Below are 18,259 nucleotides of genomic sequence, written 5' to 3'. Positions count from 1 at the left end.
TCGCTTCCTGCTCGAAGGAGCTGGATCGGGATCCCGCGATTCCAATGGAAGTAAATTGGAGGTAAAGCTGATGGATTTCTTCTGGTCTTGCAACTTTCTTTTCGATTTATTTGCTCGGGCATTGTTTGGGAGCAAGTGAAACATATTGCATGGCTCCGTCTGGGTCGGCATGTGTGCTGTTTTCTTTGTTGTTTCGAAGAGATACCCCCTCCATGTTTGTTTCAATGCCGAAATGTTTTGATGCCCTTGATTTACAATATTGCCGAAAGGAAAATTATATATTCGATGACCACCCGGTATTGTTGAGGGAACCGATCAAGTCCCCTTTTCACCAGCTAGTCAAATTTTTAATTTTTTTTTGCTGCTTTCGGGGAAGAATGTGAACGGCACGGATTTCTGTGTGCCCTCTACTTTCGGCATCATGCACACTCACGCAATACCTGGAGCCTGGACGCAACATCAGGCTAGCACGTGGGCCAGCAGCTTTGCATCATACGAGTCTGGGACGGTCTGTGTTGAGGCGGAGGCCTAGCGCACAACCCATGTCTATACCTATGCGTGCATGCCCAACGTGAGGCGGGCTCCCCACCCTACCATGTGACTATTTTTCTGAAATCCTATATCTGCAACTATATCCGATCTCGATGGCGATGAGTTTGATCGGAAGAGCAGAACTGGGCGAGTTGTAACAGTCACCCAATAAGTGTTCACGCCGGACTTTGTGGAGCTCAGCCGTTGTTGGGGACTTTTCTGCCTTCGTGCAATTATTATTTTGGACCACCTGTCAGGATTTCGTCAACGTCACGGGCCCTTGAAGCCAGGATTCTGGGGCTGTACGAGGACTCGTAGAGGGTGCTACAGCGCTTATGCACGGGGTGAACGGACTCAGCAAAGGTATTTCCCGTTAGTGAGGCTTGAGATTCGGATTGATGGCCCACCGCCATTGTCGATGCCCGTGATTGGCGAATCGGGTGCGTCATGGCCCCTTCATGTGATACAGCGCCTCTTGCCGCTGGTTGGTGACCGTCACACTTCATGGGAAATGAAGCAGGCGCCGGTGCTCCTCGTCTTTGAGAACTTCACGGTGATGAACTCGAAGAGGCTGGGATGCGGCAGTTAAATTGAGATTGCTGGGTGTTCTTACTGCCACTGCCACGAGAGCGCGAGGAGATGGTAGTGGTGGGCCGGCTTCACCGCGACTTCGGGACCTGCGGAAAAAGCAACAGTGATTGAGGGGTTCGGGTCGGCCGTGCTTCGTGTCTTTTTTTGGCCCATACAGGTGGGCTACGTACGGGCTAGGAGGAATCAAGAGGGTCAACAGATGTCAAGTCAAGAACCCTGATGGTGATGCGAGACGGTGACAATTCAGATGGCAAATTGTTTGGTGGATGTCAACATGTCTGGCGTGGCTTGGGCATGGTGGGCGAAACTGCATTGTGGAAAATAAGGCGGGCAAGGCATATTCAAGCCCATTTGAGAGCATACCAGAGTAACGGTTCAGATGAAGCTGATGGCTTGCAGGTATTAGGCGAGAGATGGTCTGCAGACTAAGCGAGGGTCAAGAGGTGGTAAAGAGAATGATGCAAGTAGTCACAGAGACGGGTGATGGAGGGAGGAGGGAGAAAATCTCGAGCGGACATTATTGTTGGCTTTGTTTGTTCGAGGCCACCAGGCTGAGTATCCCCTCGCAGACTTACTTGAAGGCACCTTAGGTACATTCTCGTAGGTACCTACGAGTACCTCGAACGGGTAAAGGCACTCGGTAGGTTACCTAGCTAGGCTGAACATACTCGCGCAGGACCTTCTTGTTTGTACCTACAGAAGGCAGGTAGGTGTCACACGTAGTGGACAGATGGGCAGCCACGCAGCTTTACGTGATGGGCATTTTACAGGCAAGGCGGCCCCCAAGTGAGTCAGTGACAGTATGTAGGTGTGTAGGACGAGGAACAGGCACCCGAAAGAGACCCAAGAGCCAGGCATACCCCCATGAGCCACTAGGCAAACCCACCAACTCAGGCTAGTAGGAGGCTAGCTTTAGCAACCCGAAGAGCTCAAGTTGCTGTTTTCCTTGCCCCCCCCTCGGCTTGCTCGCATTCCCACCTTGCCGTCACCCTCTCTCTCCACCCCACCAAATACCTAGGTACTGCCCGGCTGCGCAGCAGCTACTGCTACCGCTGGCTGTGATGCTGCTTTCTTCTAGCTGGTCTCTCCACCTTCACCATCTTGTCTATCCCAACCGTAATCCATCCAACCATCATCGACGTCTCTTTCATCCACCAACTATCCATCGTCTTTCAACCTTGTCCATCCTCTTGTCGTGTTGGCACCTGCAGCGCGCCCCTTTACTATTCTACTATAGGATCCTTAATAATTCTCAACAGCTATCCGAACTTCATCCAATCGTCGCCCACTCCCATCGGCAAAACAACAACAATCATTCGTTCCACCATCTGTCTGCTCCCGCACGCCTCGCCTCGCGCATTGCATACCACTGTATGTCTCAATCTGGTTCTACCCTTTCTCGGTCCATTAGATGTCCCCGTCCTAGGATATCGATACTAGCCTGGAAATGCTAGTATCGCTAATGAGCCCCGTTCCCAGCGCACTGACCGATGGACTGACCAAACAATCTAGACCTGCAGCAACCGCGCCGACCCAAGCATCTCATCTGCAGCTGTCCGTCCCGGCCTTCGACTCGCGCAGCAGCACCACATACCATACCAGTCGCCAGTCGCATACCATCACTGCGCAGCCACTGCACGGCGCACTCTCTCGTGTGCCGCATCGCCTCGCATCACGATCCTGCTGGCTGGTTCCCAAAGGTTCCAGCGATCGGGTCTCGCTTCAGCTGCGACTAGATCCTCTTGCCTTTCGAAAGTCCGTCATTTGTGCGTGCCCGTGGTAGACCGCCTCACATCCCACCACAACCATTCGACGCTTCTTCCGAAAAGTCCCAAGTCTCAAAATTGACGGTTTCGCCTGCACGACAACGCATCCCCCATCCTAAACTGTCCCCTGGTTCCCCGTCAGCCCTGGGAAACGTGCCGACTGGTAATCATTTTGGGCACAAACAAAGCAGGAGAAGGGATCGTCTGACCTCTTGCGCCGGAAGTGACGCAGGCCAGCATTAGACATCCTGCACTGGTGTCGCCCCAGTGTGACGTGGTCATCAACGCCAGCCAGACAATCTTCGCCTTGCAATTCGGCCGCTGCGGCTATCCTCCAGAGTACAGGACTACATCATGTCGGCCTCCCCACCCAAGGAACCCGATGTCGAACAGAACGCACATTCTGGTGAAGAGCAGGATCATATGGATCGCGAACAAGAAGGAGCTCAAGGTGCCGGTTTGGACTTTGAAGTCAAGGAACAGGATCGATGGCTTCCCATCGCCAATGGTGGGTGAAAAAATCTCTCTTTCTTTTTGTCTTGATGTTTTGCAGGTCATACACACACTTTTCTCTCACTGGAGGGAAGGCACCGTGTCACCAGACGCACAGTCTTTGGAGTGTTGGCATTTGATTTGTTCGACCCTTGCGTAACAAGCCATGCATCTTTGCGCGCGCCAGCAACGTTGCTTCTGGGCTCTGTGCGAATCCGAATGTGCGACGCTGCAGCTGCTCTTTAGCCAGCACCGTCTCATTCGTTGCTGCTTCTCTCCTCCTCAAGCCATGATTTGCGTCCCAGCTCTCCTCAGCGCTGACTGGTGCGGCATCTGGACCACTCAGAGAGCGCTGTCAACGTCTCACTCGACACAACAAGATCCCCAATATGCCTTCCAGTTCTTCTGAGCATGAACGCAAACCATTGTCATCCTCCTCCAAGCACCATGGCGGTCGATCAACATCGTCGTCGTCTTCCTCCATGTCAGCAATGTCAGATGCTAACATCCGGAACTTTGCACCAGTGGCCCGAATCATGAAGACTGCCTTGCCCGACAATGCCAAAATCGCCAAGGAAGCGAAAGAATGCATGCAAGAATGTGTGAGCGAGTTCATCTCATTCATCACCAGCGAAGGTATGTGAGCTTCCTGTTACCGATACATCATCGCTTGCGGTCCGTTCATGCCGGGGGAGCTTTGGCTAACGTTGCACAGCGTCCGAAAAGTGTCAACAGGAGAAGCGCAAGACGGTCAATGGGGAAGATATCCTGTTCGCCATGACTTCGTTGGGCTTCGAGAACTATGCAGAAGCACTCAAAATCTATCTCTCCAAGTATCGCGAAGTAAGTTTTGTGTCTTGTCCCCCTCCCTTCCGAATTCTCCTTCTCCTTTGTCAGCTCGACGAGGATATCAATCTGAACAATTGAACTGATTGGGATGAGACCCAATCCACAAGGGGCGAGAACCAGAACAGACCTACCAGCAGTGGCGGGTATGGGGGTGGCGTCGGGCCCGGCAATGTCCAGGGCAATGCCGCGACAGGCCCCCCCGGCTACCCAGGGGGGCAACCCGACAATGCCACCGAACTATTGAATCAAGGGCACGGCATGAATGCAAACGATCACGACGCGACCGGTCCATATGGTTATCCCAGCGCCGTGTCCAGCGGCCACAATGGCATCGCCAGCGACAATTTCTGAGTCGGCAGGAGAGGACGTCCGCGCATGTCAAGGGCGCCGTGGGCCAACAGCGGACAGGAGTGCACTATCTGCCAGTTCCTCGGGCACGGCCAGATAGTCAGGCACGGTGGGGTGAGACGGACGGAGACGGCGAATACGGATGAAAGAAGGCACAGGGTTTTATTCGTGACTGAATATGCCAACTGTACATGAGTATCGGTGCTGAAAGACGGAAGGATATTGTAAGAAAAGGGCCGGGCTGTCTGACCATGGAAGAACACAGAATGCATTGAGGTTAACCAGGACTGATCGTTAACAAAAGCCTGACGTGGGTGGATTGGGGGGTCAGGTAATGAGGAACGAAGGAGCTATAGGAAGGCTGTAGACTGGGTTGTTTAAAGAGATCGACAGGCGTGAACGAATGAATTCATGTTTCGAGGGAACGAGGCCTTCATTATCGGAGAGCGGAGTCCCTGACACGAACTGGGCTGAACAAATCAGCTCGTTCAAGGGGACTTCCTTAAAAGCCAGGTGTCTTCGATGCTTTACGACGCAGCATTACACACAGGCGTTATCAACTAACGGCGGCCGATATTGAGTGATCAACCCCCACTAACAAAGTCCGAGTCTGGCTTTCCAATGCGATAAGGGTTTCTTTGAGGTACCAAATGTATGCACAAGTACGCCCTTGTTTGACAATAGGGCGGAGGGCGGAATGCGGAATGGGGCCGGCGCCAGGCCATACTCAAAGGAGATAGTCACGTGTAGAGACTTGGCCAAGCTAAACACAGATAAGGTATTGTGATTGGCCAGACTTGAACCTCATACGAGTGGGCCGACGATAAGCATGTTCAAGCGCACATTTCCTGGACCGGGCATCCCTTAACTAATTCTGGATCTTTTCAAGCCCCGTCGTTCCTTTTATTTACCTAATATCGTCCCCAGTCCATCCACTCCCTGTATTCGTCGTATGTAACGTTTAAATGCTGGAACGTCACAGGATCATTGCTCGTTCTTCCGACCCTGCGCTTTCGTTTATACTTTGGACTCGTCTTTGGTTAATTGCTGCTTGTACCCCATAAAGAGCCTCCCCTCCTGTTCTACCCTAGAGATTCATTTGCACTTGCACACCTGGAGATCCAAAACATCCGACCTCACAGATCACTATGGCGCCTCACGCTGAACCCGAGGCGGTAACGGATACTTCGTCCTTCGTGTTGGCAGACCCTGTGCTCGCCAACGGGGATACACACTCGGTCTTCACCGTCGACCATGTCTTACCTCATCGCCAGAAAACAGGGCCGCCCCCGACGACGGTGGCTGCCTTCTCGAGTGCGGACATGTTCAAGAGTAAAGGATGCTTCAGAAAACCAGAGGCTAAACGGTGGGATCATCGTCTCTCAGTAGAGAGCAAGGCTCGACAAGCTTCGTCGTTGAAGGGGGCGATGAAGTATTTCCGAGCAGATACTATCAGCCTCTGTGGCGGGCTACCGTCGAGGTAAGTTTCATTAACAGCTTTGTATATCTGCTCTGTGTTGATCTGTGTCTAGCGACTATTTCCCTTTCGAGGAGCTCAGTGCAAAACTCCCCGTCTCACCTGAATTCTCAGAAGCGGAAACACACGAGTCCGGCCGGGTGTTTTCGACAGGCAAGCATGACGCTCGGGATGGCAAGTCGCTCCTCGATCTATCGATTGCCCTCAACTATGGCCAGTCGATGGGTCCTGGGGCACTGATCCGCTTCCTCACCGAACACACGGAAATCGTCCACAACCCGCCGTACTCGGATTGGGACATCTGCATGACCGCCGGCAGCACTTCGGCGTTGGAAATGGCGCTCCGCATGTTTTCTGAGAGGGGACACTACGTGATCACCGAGGAGTATACGTTCAGCACCGCCATTGAGACGGTCGCTCCCTTGGGATGCAAAATGCTCGGCATTAAGATGGATGCCGACGGAATGCTTCCTGCGGAATTGGACGACGTCCTGTCCACCTGGGATGAGAGTGTAAGGAAAGCGCCGAAGCCGTTTCTCGTGTACACGGTGCCAACGGGGCAAAACCCGACGGCGAGTACGCAGTCGCTCGAGCGCCGAAAACAAATCTACGCGGTGGCCGAAAAACACGACCTGTACATCCTCGAAGACGAGCCTTACTACTTTCTCCAGATGGAACCATTTGTTTCTGGCCAGACGCACGAGGTTCCCAAACCTTTCAAGCCGGCGCCTGTGGCGGAATTTTTGAAGAACCTCGTCCCTTCGTACCTGTCGCTCGACACGTCGGGCCGGGTGCTCCGCCTCGATTCCTTCTCCAAGATTATCGCCCCAGGCAGTCGCTGCGGCTGGGTCACGGGGTCGAAGCAGGTGATTGAGCGCTTCATCCGGCACAACGAGGTCAGCGCGCAGAATCCCGCGGGTTTCGCCATGGTCCACCTGTACAACCTGCTCGAGGAGAACTGGGGCCACCAGGGGTTTTTGGAGTGGCTCATGTTCATCCGCGCCGAGTACACGCGGCGCCGGGACATTATCGTGAACGCCTGCGAACGGCACCTCCCCGCGCAGATCTGCAGCTGGGTGGCCCCCAAGGCGGGCATGTTCCACTGGATCAACGTCGACGTCACCAAACACCCGCTGTACAAGGCGCGATGTACGTCCGGGGGCCACGTCGACTACGCGACGCTGTTGGAGATCGAGGACTCCGTCTTCCTCGCCGCGGCCGAGCAGTCGGTCCTTATCGCCAAGGGGTCGTGGTTCCGAGCCCAGCGGGGCAGCGACACCCAGTTGTTCTGTCGCACGACGTTTGCGGCCGCCCCGGCCGAGAAGATTGTCGAAGCCATCAGCAGGGTCGGCGCCGCGCTCAGGAAGGAATTCGAACTGGACGAACCCGAAGGGGGCGAGCGCAACGGTCATGCGAGGTGATTGCGGGCTGGATGTGGATGTGTGTATGGACTCGGGTTTCCTCCCTTATCCCTCTCGCGCTTTGGGTTGGTATATGGGGAGCGAAGACCTCTCACAACTCGTCGTCGGTATTCTCGCCAGTGTCACGACAAGTCTCAACGCCGAAGCCGCCGACGACATGGGATTCAAACGGAGCAAAAGGCACACCGTGATTGTCGGTCGTCGGTCTTCGATAATGATGGCAAAACCACAACGTACCAACAGCCCGGCCACGCATGGCCTCGACACCACCCCTCGCGCTACGAATCTACGAACAACCCATTCATTTCAACCTGATCGGCGTTGTATTGACGGATTTTCTCCTTTTTGTTTAGAATATATTTCCTCCTTCTAGCTACCTGCCTGCCTGTGGTGGCCCTTCCCCTCCCCCCCCCCACCCTTTTCCCTTCAATGATTAGCATGGATTGGGTGTTGGATCATGGATATCAAATGTTTAAAACGTTGGGTTGATGATTGGCCTTTTGGTTTATTTCCTGGATCTTGTTTTTCCAGTCCGTGATGGATTTGGACTGATCTCTCTCTCTCTCTCTCTCTCTCTCGTTCGATCTGACCGTTCGATCTGATCCGAACTGAACCACCACAGACTAGTGACAGGACCACCTAAAACACCCACACGGATCATGTCCCATAGAGTGTCGGTGCTAGCAAGCAGATCATATGTCTTGCCAAGGGATACTGGATAAATAGGATTATCGATCGATAGATGATACTCGCCGTGGACGTGACACCGTACCAGACTTTTGAATCTATTCGTGAAACGACTGGCCTAGATAAATAACGCGGACAGCCCGGACACGGTAGACAGGAAGAACCCTTGGAGAATTCAAAGTCAAGAATGAAACAAAGAGATATTTTTCCCTACCGTGACAGAGACGGGTAAGACAGCTAGATGGCAGGGTTGTAGGGTTGTAGTACGTCGGGATAGCAGGATAGCAGGATAGCAGTATGGAATGAATGAACGAATGAATGGGTGAAATGGGTGAATGGGTGAATGGGGTCTGTATATAGAAATGATATAAAAGCCATACATGTCGTCTTGTCTCGTGGCGATATCTTGAATCTTGAAAACTTGCCAAACCCCCATCGATCGCCGTCAGATGGCACAATATCTCTCAATCTCAGATAATTCTCTCGAGCCCCATCGTCATCGCTCGTCCCGTCAATCCTGTCATTCTATCCGTCTATCTAATCATTACTGACCCTCTCCCGTCCCCTTATCTCCCTTTCTCCTCTCCTCTCTATGTACTCACTCACTCACTCACTCACCCACTCCCCCCACTCACTCTATACTCGCTCGCTCGCTCGATCGCTCGTGTACGGCGCCAACAACACTCTACTTCTTGACGACCTCAAACCCGTCCCACGTCTTGAGCGCCTCCTTGGTCGCCGCGTCGTACGCGTCCACTCCGGCGAGGTAGAGGAGCTGCTCGCGCGGCTTTCCGGGGATGTTGGCGCCCCTTTTTTGACGGAGGTGGTTAGTCAAGAAATGAAACGGGAAAATGGAACAACATGATTACATGATGGAAGATGGAAAATATAGAGCTAGAAATGGCAAAAGTGACGCTTGAGATGGGCATGGGCGTGAGTGGGCCAATGTAGCCCGCGACGTGGTGTATCAAGAACATGAACAGGGGACAGGGACAGAAATAGAGAGAGGGAGAGACTCACATGTACCAACTATTCGACTCCGGGTGCAACGTCAGGGCATTCATCTTCTGAATGTCCTCGCGCCACTTGCTGGCGGCCTCCTCCTTGGCGTCGACGTACCGGATCCCTTCCTCCTTCATCTTCCGAATCGCGTCGCAGATCCAGTCGATCTGCATCTCGATGATGGGCGGGCCGTTGGACAAGCTCGTGGGGGCCTGCGGCGAATAGACCATGAACATGTTGGGCATCTTGCTGATGGCCAGGCCGAGGTGCGTGTACGTGCCCTCCTTCCACTTCTCGGTCAGGGGCACGCCGTCGGTGCCGATCAGACCGATGTCCTTGAGCGAACCGGTGACAGAGTCGTAGCCCGTGGCGAGGATGACGATGTCGAACTCGTGTAATTTGTCCGAGGTCCTGACGCCTGTCTCGGTGAACTCGACGATGGGCGTCGCCTTGAGGTCCACCACCGTCACGTTGTCCCGGTCGATCATCTCGTAGTAGTCCTGCTCGAGCGACGGCCGCTTCGTGCCGAACCAGTGGCCCTGGTCCAGCGGCGCCAGCACGTCCCTCTTGAACGGGTCCTTGATCCGCTCGCGCACCTTCTTCGCCCAGAACTGGTAGATCTCGCGGTTCACGGCCTTGTCGGTCCCGTACTCGCGGTAGTTGGAGATCAGAAAGCTGAACCCGCCCCGCTGCCACAGGTCTTCCCAGTACTCGAGCCGCTCTTCGGGCGTGGCCTCGAAGAACGTCTTGGACGCCGGCGTGTACGGAAACCCGCTCCGGCACTGCTTCGCCGCGAGGAGGTAGGCCTGGTAAAAGTTCTTCGCGTCGTCTTGTTCCTCCTTGGTCAGTTTGCGTTGGTGCATCGGCAGCGCCACGTTCGGGGTGCGGATGAACGCCGTCAACTGACAATCCTCGCGCGCGAGTTCCTGCACGATCTGGACACCTGTCGCGCCGGAGCCGATTACCCCGACCTTTTTCCCCTTGACGTCGAGACCCTCTTCCGGGTACAGGGCCGAGTGGATCAGCCGGCCTTTGAACTTGTCTAGATCCTTGAAGTCGGGGTAGTGCTTCTTGTAGGACGACCCCGTGGCCAGCACGAGGTATTTGGCCTTTGCGAGGCCGCCGTCGTCGGTGCGGACGTGCCACTCGTCAGTCTCGGTGTCGAACTTTGCCTCGACGACCACGGTGTTGAAGTACGCGTCCTTGCTCAGCTCCAGGGTCTTGTCGATGTGCTTGAAGTACTGCCTGAGTTCTTGGTGTCCCGGGAAGCGCTCCGTGAAATACCACTTCCTGTACACCTCGGGGATGGAGAGACTGTAGAAGGGCGTCTCGCTGTCGACGCGGGCCCCCGGGTACCGGTTCCAGTACCACGTGCCACCAAAATCCGAGCCAGCCTCGAAGAGCTTGACCCTCAGTCCCATTTTGCGGAATTGGTAGAGGCCGTACATGCCCCCGAACCCGCCACCCACGATCAACACATCGGTGGTGATGTTGTGGATGTTGTCCGTGGGTTGCCCGTTGGTGAGGGCGTCGCTCGTCCCGTTGGAGACACCATTGGGAATGCTTTCTTTCTCCGTGTGCGCGGCGGTGTCAAAGTCCGAGGGACGATTGGGTATAGCTGCCATGGTGCAGAGAGTGACTCCTTTCTGCCAGAAAAGCAACTGCCCAACTCGCTTTTTTGAGAGAAACCGACCTCGACAGGGTGGGACACGGGTATAACGTTATATTGGGAAGATGCACTGACAGCCATTCGGACGAGTCGAGCCGCACAACTTCAACCTCGGCCCGCCCATCCAGCACCGAATTTCTGACCATGGCAGACCATGGTTACCCCTCCAGGCAAACTTGGCCCTGTACACGTCGTCTGGTGCTGCTGCCGTCACTCCCGTAAGCGCGGGAATCTGGGGAAGCGGGGATTTTCGTTTGAGCGGATTGGGACTTGGTTAACGTAAGCAACTCATGTTATGCAATACGGAAGGAGGAGATCCTCGGTAGTGAAGCCTCGGCATTCTCCCTGACAGCGTCGGATCCGACTCATGATAATTCTGGCTGTCGTCGGTCAATCTCGTTAATGCAGGAGAAAGACCACAGTCGGATCCGAGAAGTGAGTAATAGAGTAGGAGCCGTGGGTTGAGGCCACCCAGTCCTCGGATATTCGTGGCCAGATTACAGGTAGAGGTACTTACATCGAGGTCAGTCAGTTAGTCACTCAGTGGAAAAAGGGAAGCCGGTTCTCACAATTGCGTATGTGCCTGTATGTTGGTGCAGGCTCGATTGTGCATTGATTTGATATATTCAACATCCACATATCTCTCTATTCTTTTTCCCCGAGTCTCAATTTCTTGCCTCGCCATGTCACATGGCCTGTCCCTGATTTGACCGCCGACCTCTGATCTCTCACTCTCACTCTCAGTAGATGTACCGAAAGTTCAGATTCTCCCGATCTGTCAAGTCGCCAAACGCGGTGGCGTCGAGGTCCCGTTCGTGGTGCCCCTGAATCTTGTCGCGACGTGCGTTTTCATACTTCATCAAGACCCAAAAGACAATGATGATGCAGACTTCGAGAAGATGACTAAGTTTATGGCATTAGTTCCCGCCGCTCCCGCGCATGTGGTAGGGATGTGAAGTTCGGGGGGCTTGCTGGCGCATACCTGACAATCATGCTCCAAATGCCCAAGGTGTATTCAGGGGCTTGATCAGTCTTGTAGAAGAACGGTCCGGCAATGCTGTTTTTGTGGGAAGAAACACGGTCAGTCATATGCTCAAATTTTCAGCTTCGCTTAGGAGAAAAAGACTTACTTTCCAGTACAATATCCCAAGAACAAAACAGCGTTGGTGACCACTTTCTATATTGTCACTGTCAGTCAAGCGAGCCAAAAACCACCAAGAACCCAAGATTCAGGTCACTTGAAAGGAAATAATCCAATCTTTTCACGCAACATACCTTTGTATGCCCCGCAGTGTTGGCAATCTGGAGGGACAAAATCATCACAAACGCCGCATTGTACGGCCCAGTGAGCAGATAGCAGAAGTACCGCCCAACGTGGTGCTTTTCGTCAACAAAGCAAAGCCCAAAGGCGCCTGCGATGTTGGGGCACAGGAATAGCAAAATGAACTTGCAGCGGTTGTTGTTGGGGAAGCGATTGTTCAAGAAGACGCCTGGAACCCATGATATCAGCAAGACCGTTTGAGAACGGATTGATTCATAGGAAAGGTTGGAACAGCCAAAGTGCGCTGTGCGCTGTGCGCTATGCGCTAGTAGGAGAAAGAGTGCGAACGTACATGTCAAGATCGACAAGATAATGAAGAAGCCATATGGGATCTGCATAAGCGTGGTGACGAGGGTCGAAAACCCAAAGCCTGTAGAGCCCGTCAGTTCTCGGCCGCGTATCGTGTGGGTAAAACCGAGTCACCTTTGATAATGAGAGTGCCAAAATTCGAAATGCCGCCGTTGGGTATGTTTCCAACAACGCCCAGCATGAAGAACAGGTACAGTTTGATGTCCGTAAAGGCTTCCCAGATCTGGTAGGGCTGTTTTCCGAGGAACATGTTAGCCGGGATCTCATGTGTGACCAGGTCTTTGCATGCCTTTAGAATTTTACATTCCACACCGGTTTGATTGCTCATGAGCCGCTCAACAGCAATTCTCTTCTCGCGATCATTCAAGAATTTGGCCGTCACTGGACTGTCTGGCATGAAGATGGCAATGACAATTCCCCAGGCGCAACATAGCGCCCCGATGATGATGAACTCGTACCTCCAGGATGCCAACGCTCCTCTGATGTGACCGATGGCGTAGCCGAGAAGGCCGCCTAGGGCAATGCCGAGACCATTTGCCGTGTACCAGAGTCCGATGCGCAGTGGCTGCTCTCGTCGGGTGTACCACATGCAGGTGATGAGCATGAAAGAAGGATCCGAGCAGGCTTCAGCAGCGCCGGCAAGCGCTCTCAGCACACCGAGGGTGGCGAAGCTGCTACAAGCAGCCTGAAGCATGAGAAAGAATCCCCACATGAATATACTATCCGGTGTTAGTCGACTGAAGGTTCAACGGAAGAATATGGCTCGACGTACTTGACGCCAAGGTATTTGCCCAAAGGAAGTCTTTGCATCAAGAAATTGGTGGGAAATGCCCACGCCAGGAAGCCAAAGTAGAAAAGACCTAGAAGTTCTCAGCCCAAAAGCCGTCGATGCATGTCCAGGTCAACTTACTGCTGAGCCAACTGTACTGGGTTCCGTGGAGGTTGAGATCGTCGCGGATGCCGAAGATGGCGGCATATGACAGGGTCGTCTTGTCGATATAGAAGAACGCATAGTTGACAGCGATCAGCGGAAGGATCAAGAAGTCGATCTTTCGAATGAGTTTCTTTTCTTCCGCCTCGTCAATCGGGATATGTAGATCGTCTGCATCGGTGAACAGCTTCAAGGCGACATCACCATCCTGGTGCTTGGACTTTTCCGAGAATCTGAATTTGTGTGGAGTAGGGGGCAGGTTCAGGCTCTCGATCTCATTATGCGCCGAGATGGCCTTGTTGTCGATGTTATCTGCCATGATGTTGGTCCACAGTCCACAATCTGCAAAGTTGGAACCTGGTCGCGTGCTATCGCTTCAGAGATTTCCCCTGCAATGGTGAGGAAACGAACAAAACTCCAAAGAGACAATTTAAGGAATGAGGAATCGGGGAAGGAAAGCGAGGAAGGGGAGGACAAGGAGTGGCAACGATCTTCTCCATCGCTTCTTTGACTCGGAGACCAGTTCGAACATATGATGATATGTATGATGGTGGACCAGCGAGTCCAGGGTATGCAATGACGTTCCACCTTGTTGGCTGTTTGGTTGAGGACGAATTCCGCCGTTGCATCTCGTATCCAGAAATTGGCTTGAATTGCTTGGCTTGCTTGTCATGTTATCGAATCAGAACCTGGACTCGACGTCTATCCTTGTAGACAATCTCCAGGATCCCCTATCCGGGCCATAGAAGTTTGCGGGGTTGGAAGGCTTTGTGGAACTCAGTGGCCAGACGCTCCGACGGGACACAGTCCTTCGGCCGTTGCTACGCCGAGCTGATATTGGAGACGGATGTTCTACCGATCTTGGCCTTGTGGACTGGACAGCATGGATGTTATTGTGCCCTGCAAATTCTGCCATATCAAAGTCCCCAAGCTATTGTTGTCGATGAACATGACATGGCCTCGCAATTGATTCCAGTCCTCAGACTGGCTATCGTCTCAGGACCTGGGTGTCCAGCTCTTACACCAGAAAGCTGGTCGAGAGGTCGACTTCTACCTCATCCTCAAACAGTAAATTGAGTATTGTGTGGGGGAAGAACTGGCCCCACGTGGAGAAGAGGGTAGAGGGAGGCATGCATGCAGATCGCCATGTCTGTCTGGGCAAGGTCGACATTCCACCGGAACGTCTATCCCTTGGTCCTGGTGCCGTCGGTTGCGCATAATAGCCACATCCAGCTTACATCGTCCGTAAAGAGGCGACGGCTGACCGGTCCGGCACGGCCAAGAGACCGTAAGATGAGCAAGGCCATCTATCAGATGATCGTGAATGTGGGAGAAGAGAAGATTGCAGCTGGTCCGTCCGAGATCAGGCCGTAGAATCAGCAAAAGTGCTCGGTGTTGCGTCCAGGGGTAAAATGTCAGTGCGTACAGCCATTTGTCAAGGTAGGTCTAGTCAGCCTTGACGCGTATCCCTAGCTGGATTGTAAGTTCGAAGCAGATTGAAGAGTATTAATGCAATGACTCGACTTGACTCGGAACATGTTTGAGAGATGGTGGCATGACTGGGGCAAACGAGGCCAGCGGCCAGTTTGTTTGACATATGCTCTGCTTTCGTCAAGGAGATTCTGCTTGGGGTCATTCTATCTGTCCAAAAGCATTCGACTTCATGACATTGACAAATGTAAGTAAACGAATGATATTAGGGCGACAGGTGAACGAGTGCGGGTGAGTGACTGAAGAAATGTGAAGGGCGGAGTAGCGCTGGCATGCTGAATGCTCCGACGTATTCGGAGGAGCACATGGCCGGAATGCACTCTGGCCAAATCACTACTTCATCCATCCTCCACACTTCCTCTTCCTCTGCTCTACTGCATACCCCTTGAAATGAGGATGACTCTCCTGCTTCTTTCGAAATTTAGGAATACATTCTGTTGGTATCTAATATACACTGCTGCACTCTCGGCTCCCTAGGTCTACACTTTCCAATGCCAGTGCTACCTTGACCACTAGAGCGTTTCTATCCCTCTCACTCTCCTGCGCAAGGAGACAACAGGCACTTAAAATTAAAATGGCCGAAAGAAAGAAGAAATTGACCCATACTCGCTCGCTCACATGAATGAAATGCTCTCGAGGGCATTGGCGTAACCCATTCTCCCAAAGCTGTCAATAATTTCAACTGTCCAAAACGACGTGAATGTTTAACCTTGGATCTTGAACCGAGTTGACGAACCCAGCCACAATGTCCGCCGAGATGCTCTCAGTAAAGTTTGTTCCGTTGGGCAAAACCACAATATGTGCAGTGCCTGCGCTCCCGTCGAACACTACTGCGGCCTTTGTGAATCCGTTGATGGGCCGCTGGAACCAGTTCGAGTCGCCTTTGGCTTTGACCCCGTGCCAGGTAGACTTGCACTTCTGATTGCCGGGGTCCAGAACCTCAAAGACATCGAACTCACCGCATCCGGAACTCCAGCACGAGCAACTTCCATACTGAATTGTGCGAGGAATTTGAGCGTTTAAGATCCATGCTGCAGGCATGTCGCCGTTGAACCCAGTGTTGCCGGACAGGGGCATACTGAATTCAAGCAGAAAGAGCTTGGAAGGACCATCGAAGCCATCTGTCAACCTTATTAGACGAAGGCCCCTGTACAAAAATGGGCGGACCGAACTTACGGTAGGCAACAGTTCCATCCCGGACTGTCCCACAGGAGCCATCCGAGCATGGACGGTCGGTCATGATGACGTACTCGCTGTTATCCGGGACCAAAACGTCTGCCAGTGGGACCGGAGACGAAACACCCGCACTGTTATCTGCTGAGGCGTAGGATAGCGACAATCCCCATACGCTATCAAGTTATCAGCAAGGTGAGACTCCGCAAAGAGGTTTTGCGAGAACTCACGTGTCAAATACACCTGAACCCTGTCCGCCGTGGTGGTTCAAGAAGACAAGTCCATCCGCAACGCCTTGTTCCGCAGCATAATAGGCCTGTCTTCCCCACTGGCCCGAGCCTGCATTCATACTTGCTTTGGGAGGAGCGGGAGGGTGTGCAGGACTTCCTGACCCAGGTGCAGGTGTTGCAGCTGCTGCTCCGGCGCCGGCCCCTGCGTACTGATTCTTCCATGACACGACGTCTCCATTGATAGTGGCCGTGATCCAGTCTCCGACACCACGTTTATCCTCCACATGCCCTGCGCCACCGAATTCATTGGCCCCGTGACCCTTGTGATTGTGTAGATGTCTGTGCAAGTGTGACCGCTGTTGAGGGTTGGGTTCCAGCGACCGCTTTGTGTTATCGGAGCCAGGAGTGTAGAATGCGAACTGTTTCAAATGAATCGGCCCACGGAAGTGCCATGATATCTAGCAAGTAACCAGATGTAAGTCGAAATCACACCTCTCAATCAGAATAATTTAGACTGTGCCTTACCTCTCCATCCATGGGCGCCATCCCTCCTCCATAGCTCTGTGCTGCGAAATCACAAGCCCCGTTCGCTCCCATGCTTGCCACCCTCTGGTACTGGCCCGCGGTGCCGAAATTCGAGTATGAGATGGCCTGGACCGGATCGCAGTACCAATTACCCTTTTCTTCATAGCAATTGTTGTTTTGAGCGAGAGCCACGCTCGCAGCCGCGACGAGCAGGGCACCGACCCTACCACCGCACTTCATCTTCGACACCGATTTGTTTATTTTTTTTTTACTTCTTCACAAAAAGATAGGGGACTCGCCGGCTTCTCTTAAGATATACTGAGTACCGTGTCTTGCGCGGCGGGTGCTTGGAAAAATGTGGGCCTTGTTTCAATATGGTTGATAGTCTTTTTCTGTCGCGCACAAGCTTCCGAAACGTTGCTGTCGTGTCACTTTTGAAGGACGGGAATAGGGAGAAGGGAGATCAAAAAAGGGGGGGAAAGGGTTAATTTTCTTTATTGAAAGCGTGCAAAAGAAAAAAAGGACAGTTTCTTTGAAATGGCAGTACCTCTTCATACTAGAGTGACGTGCAAACGGGTGCCCTCACCTTGTCATCCACTTACTGTTTGCAGCGAGACACAGAGAGATCTTTGCTTGCGTGCGCTGGGGTTGTGAAATCCGAGGGCTGGTCAAGCTCTTGGCGATAGCGAGCACAGATCACAGGGTTGGCGATGGTCAGGGTGACGGACGCCGTGTGCATGACTGATGAGAGAGATTGTGTGTGTGGAAGCACCCCAAGTGACTCTGGGGCTTGGAATACCTACGGGAGTATGTGAGTGGGAGGGGGGAAGAAAAGGGAAAAAAAGGGAAAAGGTGAGGCAGCGCAACCCAAACCAAGAAAGTCCAAGACCCCATGGAGTCAAAGTGACCCACCAACCACATATTCAAGGGGCCAGACAAAGAACAAATCCGAACGCGATTGACCAAAAGGGCATCAAGGCCATTGGACGGCGATCATGGCGCCGCCGTAAACGAAACAACGGGACAAAGGCCAAGATCAAGTCAAGACGGACACATCCAGACCACACGACCTTCCAAGGACCTCCCAAGGACCTCCCAAGCACGTCCGGCTGGAATACTTGTATATACGGTTTGATTGCTCCAAGACTCGATTTCTCGTCGCATTCCACAGAGCCGCGTGGACTCAATCTGTCTGTGCTCAGTGATCAGTGCTGCTCACATTCCATACCAGGCTTGTGCCTGAAGTCTGGACACTCGGCGCTGGCCTGATGCGGATAAAGAGTCGATCCCGTGGACTATTTCAGGCGGGGAACTCCCAGTCTTGACATGGCACTGAGAGCGATGGTTATCATGGCTATTTGACATGGGGTATCATTCATGCTCATCGTGCTGACGACGGCTAGCACTGCAGGTGCATATTGCGCTCGTTCTCTATCAACCCACAAA

At 53.1% G+C, this 18,259-nt stretch overlaps 5 protein-coding genes across 5 annotated transcripts; 2 read left to right on the top strand and 3 right to left on the bottom strand.

Annotated features, from left to right (window-relative positions):
- Nucleotides 1–3,242: 3,242 nt before the first annotated feature.
- On the top strand, nucleotides 3,243–4,580 carry AYO20_09538 (nuclear transcription factor Y subunit beta; the record flags this gene model as incomplete). Its single annotated transcript, XM_022647807.1, has 4 exons — nucleotides 3,243–3,396; nucleotides 3,696–4,016; nucleotides 4,096–4,223; nucleotides 4,323–4,580. The coding sequence occupies 4 exons, from the start codon at nucleotides 3,243–3,245 to the stop codon at nucleotides 4,578–4,580; spliced, it is 861 nt and encodes a 286-aa protein (XP_022496244.1).
- A 1,145-nt stretch (nucleotides 4,581–5,725) lies between these two features.
- On the top strand, nucleotides 5,726–7,475 carry AYO20_09537 (hypothetical protein; the record flags this gene model as incomplete). Its single annotated transcript, XM_022647806.1, has 2 exons — nucleotides 5,726–6,057; nucleotides 6,110–7,475. The coding sequence occupies 2 exons, from the start codon at nucleotides 5,726–5,728 to the stop codon at nucleotides 7,473–7,475; spliced, it is 1,698 nt and encodes a 565-aa protein (XP_022496243.1).
- Nucleotides 7,476–8,847: 1,372 nt separating this feature from the next.
- AYO20_09536 (hypothetical protein) lies at nucleotides 8,848–10,789 on the bottom strand (the record flags this gene model as incomplete). The annotated part of the gene is made up of 2 exons (XM_022647805.1): nucleotides 8,848–8,971; nucleotides 9,183–10,789. 2 exons carry the CDS (start codon nucleotides 10,787–10,789, stop codon nucleotides 8,848–8,850), a joined length of 1,731 nt encoding a protein of 576 aa, XP_022496242.1.
- A 784-nt stretch (nucleotides 10,790–11,573) lies between these two features.
- On the bottom strand, nucleotides 11,574–13,713 carry AYO20_09535 (hypothetical protein; the record flags this gene model as incomplete). The annotated part of the gene is made up of 8 exons (XM_022647804.1): nucleotides 11,574–11,736; nucleotides 11,816–11,890; nucleotides 11,964–12,010; nucleotides 12,109–12,323; nucleotides 12,447–12,524; nucleotides 12,578–13,182; nucleotides 13,236–13,323; nucleotides 13,374–13,713. The coding sequence occupies 8 exons, from the start codon at nucleotides 13,711–13,713 to the stop codon at nucleotides 11,574–11,576; spliced, it is 1,611 nt and encodes a 536-aa protein (XP_022496241.1).
- Nucleotides 13,714–15,563: 1,850 nt separating this feature from the next.
- AYO20_09534 (hypothetical protein) lies at nucleotides 15,564–17,053 on the bottom strand (the record flags this gene model as incomplete). The annotated part of the gene is made up of 4 exons (XM_022647803.1): nucleotides 15,564–16,006; nucleotides 16,062–16,234; nucleotides 16,289–16,746; nucleotides 16,814–17,053. The coding sequence occupies 4 exons, from the start codon at nucleotides 17,051–17,053 to the stop codon at nucleotides 15,564–15,566; spliced, it is 1,314 nt and encodes a 437-aa protein (XP_022496240.1).
- Nucleotides 17,054–18,259: the final 1,206 nt, after the last annotated feature.

The sequence above is a fragment of the Fonsecaea nubica genome, assembly GCF_001646965.1.
Source record: "Fonsecaea nubica strain CBS 269.64 chromosome Unknown Scaff89, whole genome shotgun sequence".
In the NCBI taxonomy this organism is placed as follows: domain Eukaryota; kingdom Fungi; phylum Ascomycota; class Eurotiomycetes; order Chaetothyriales; family Herpotrichiellaceae; genus Fonsecaea; species Fonsecaea nubica.
This window is presented reverse-complemented; position numbering and strand designations above follow the sequence as displayed.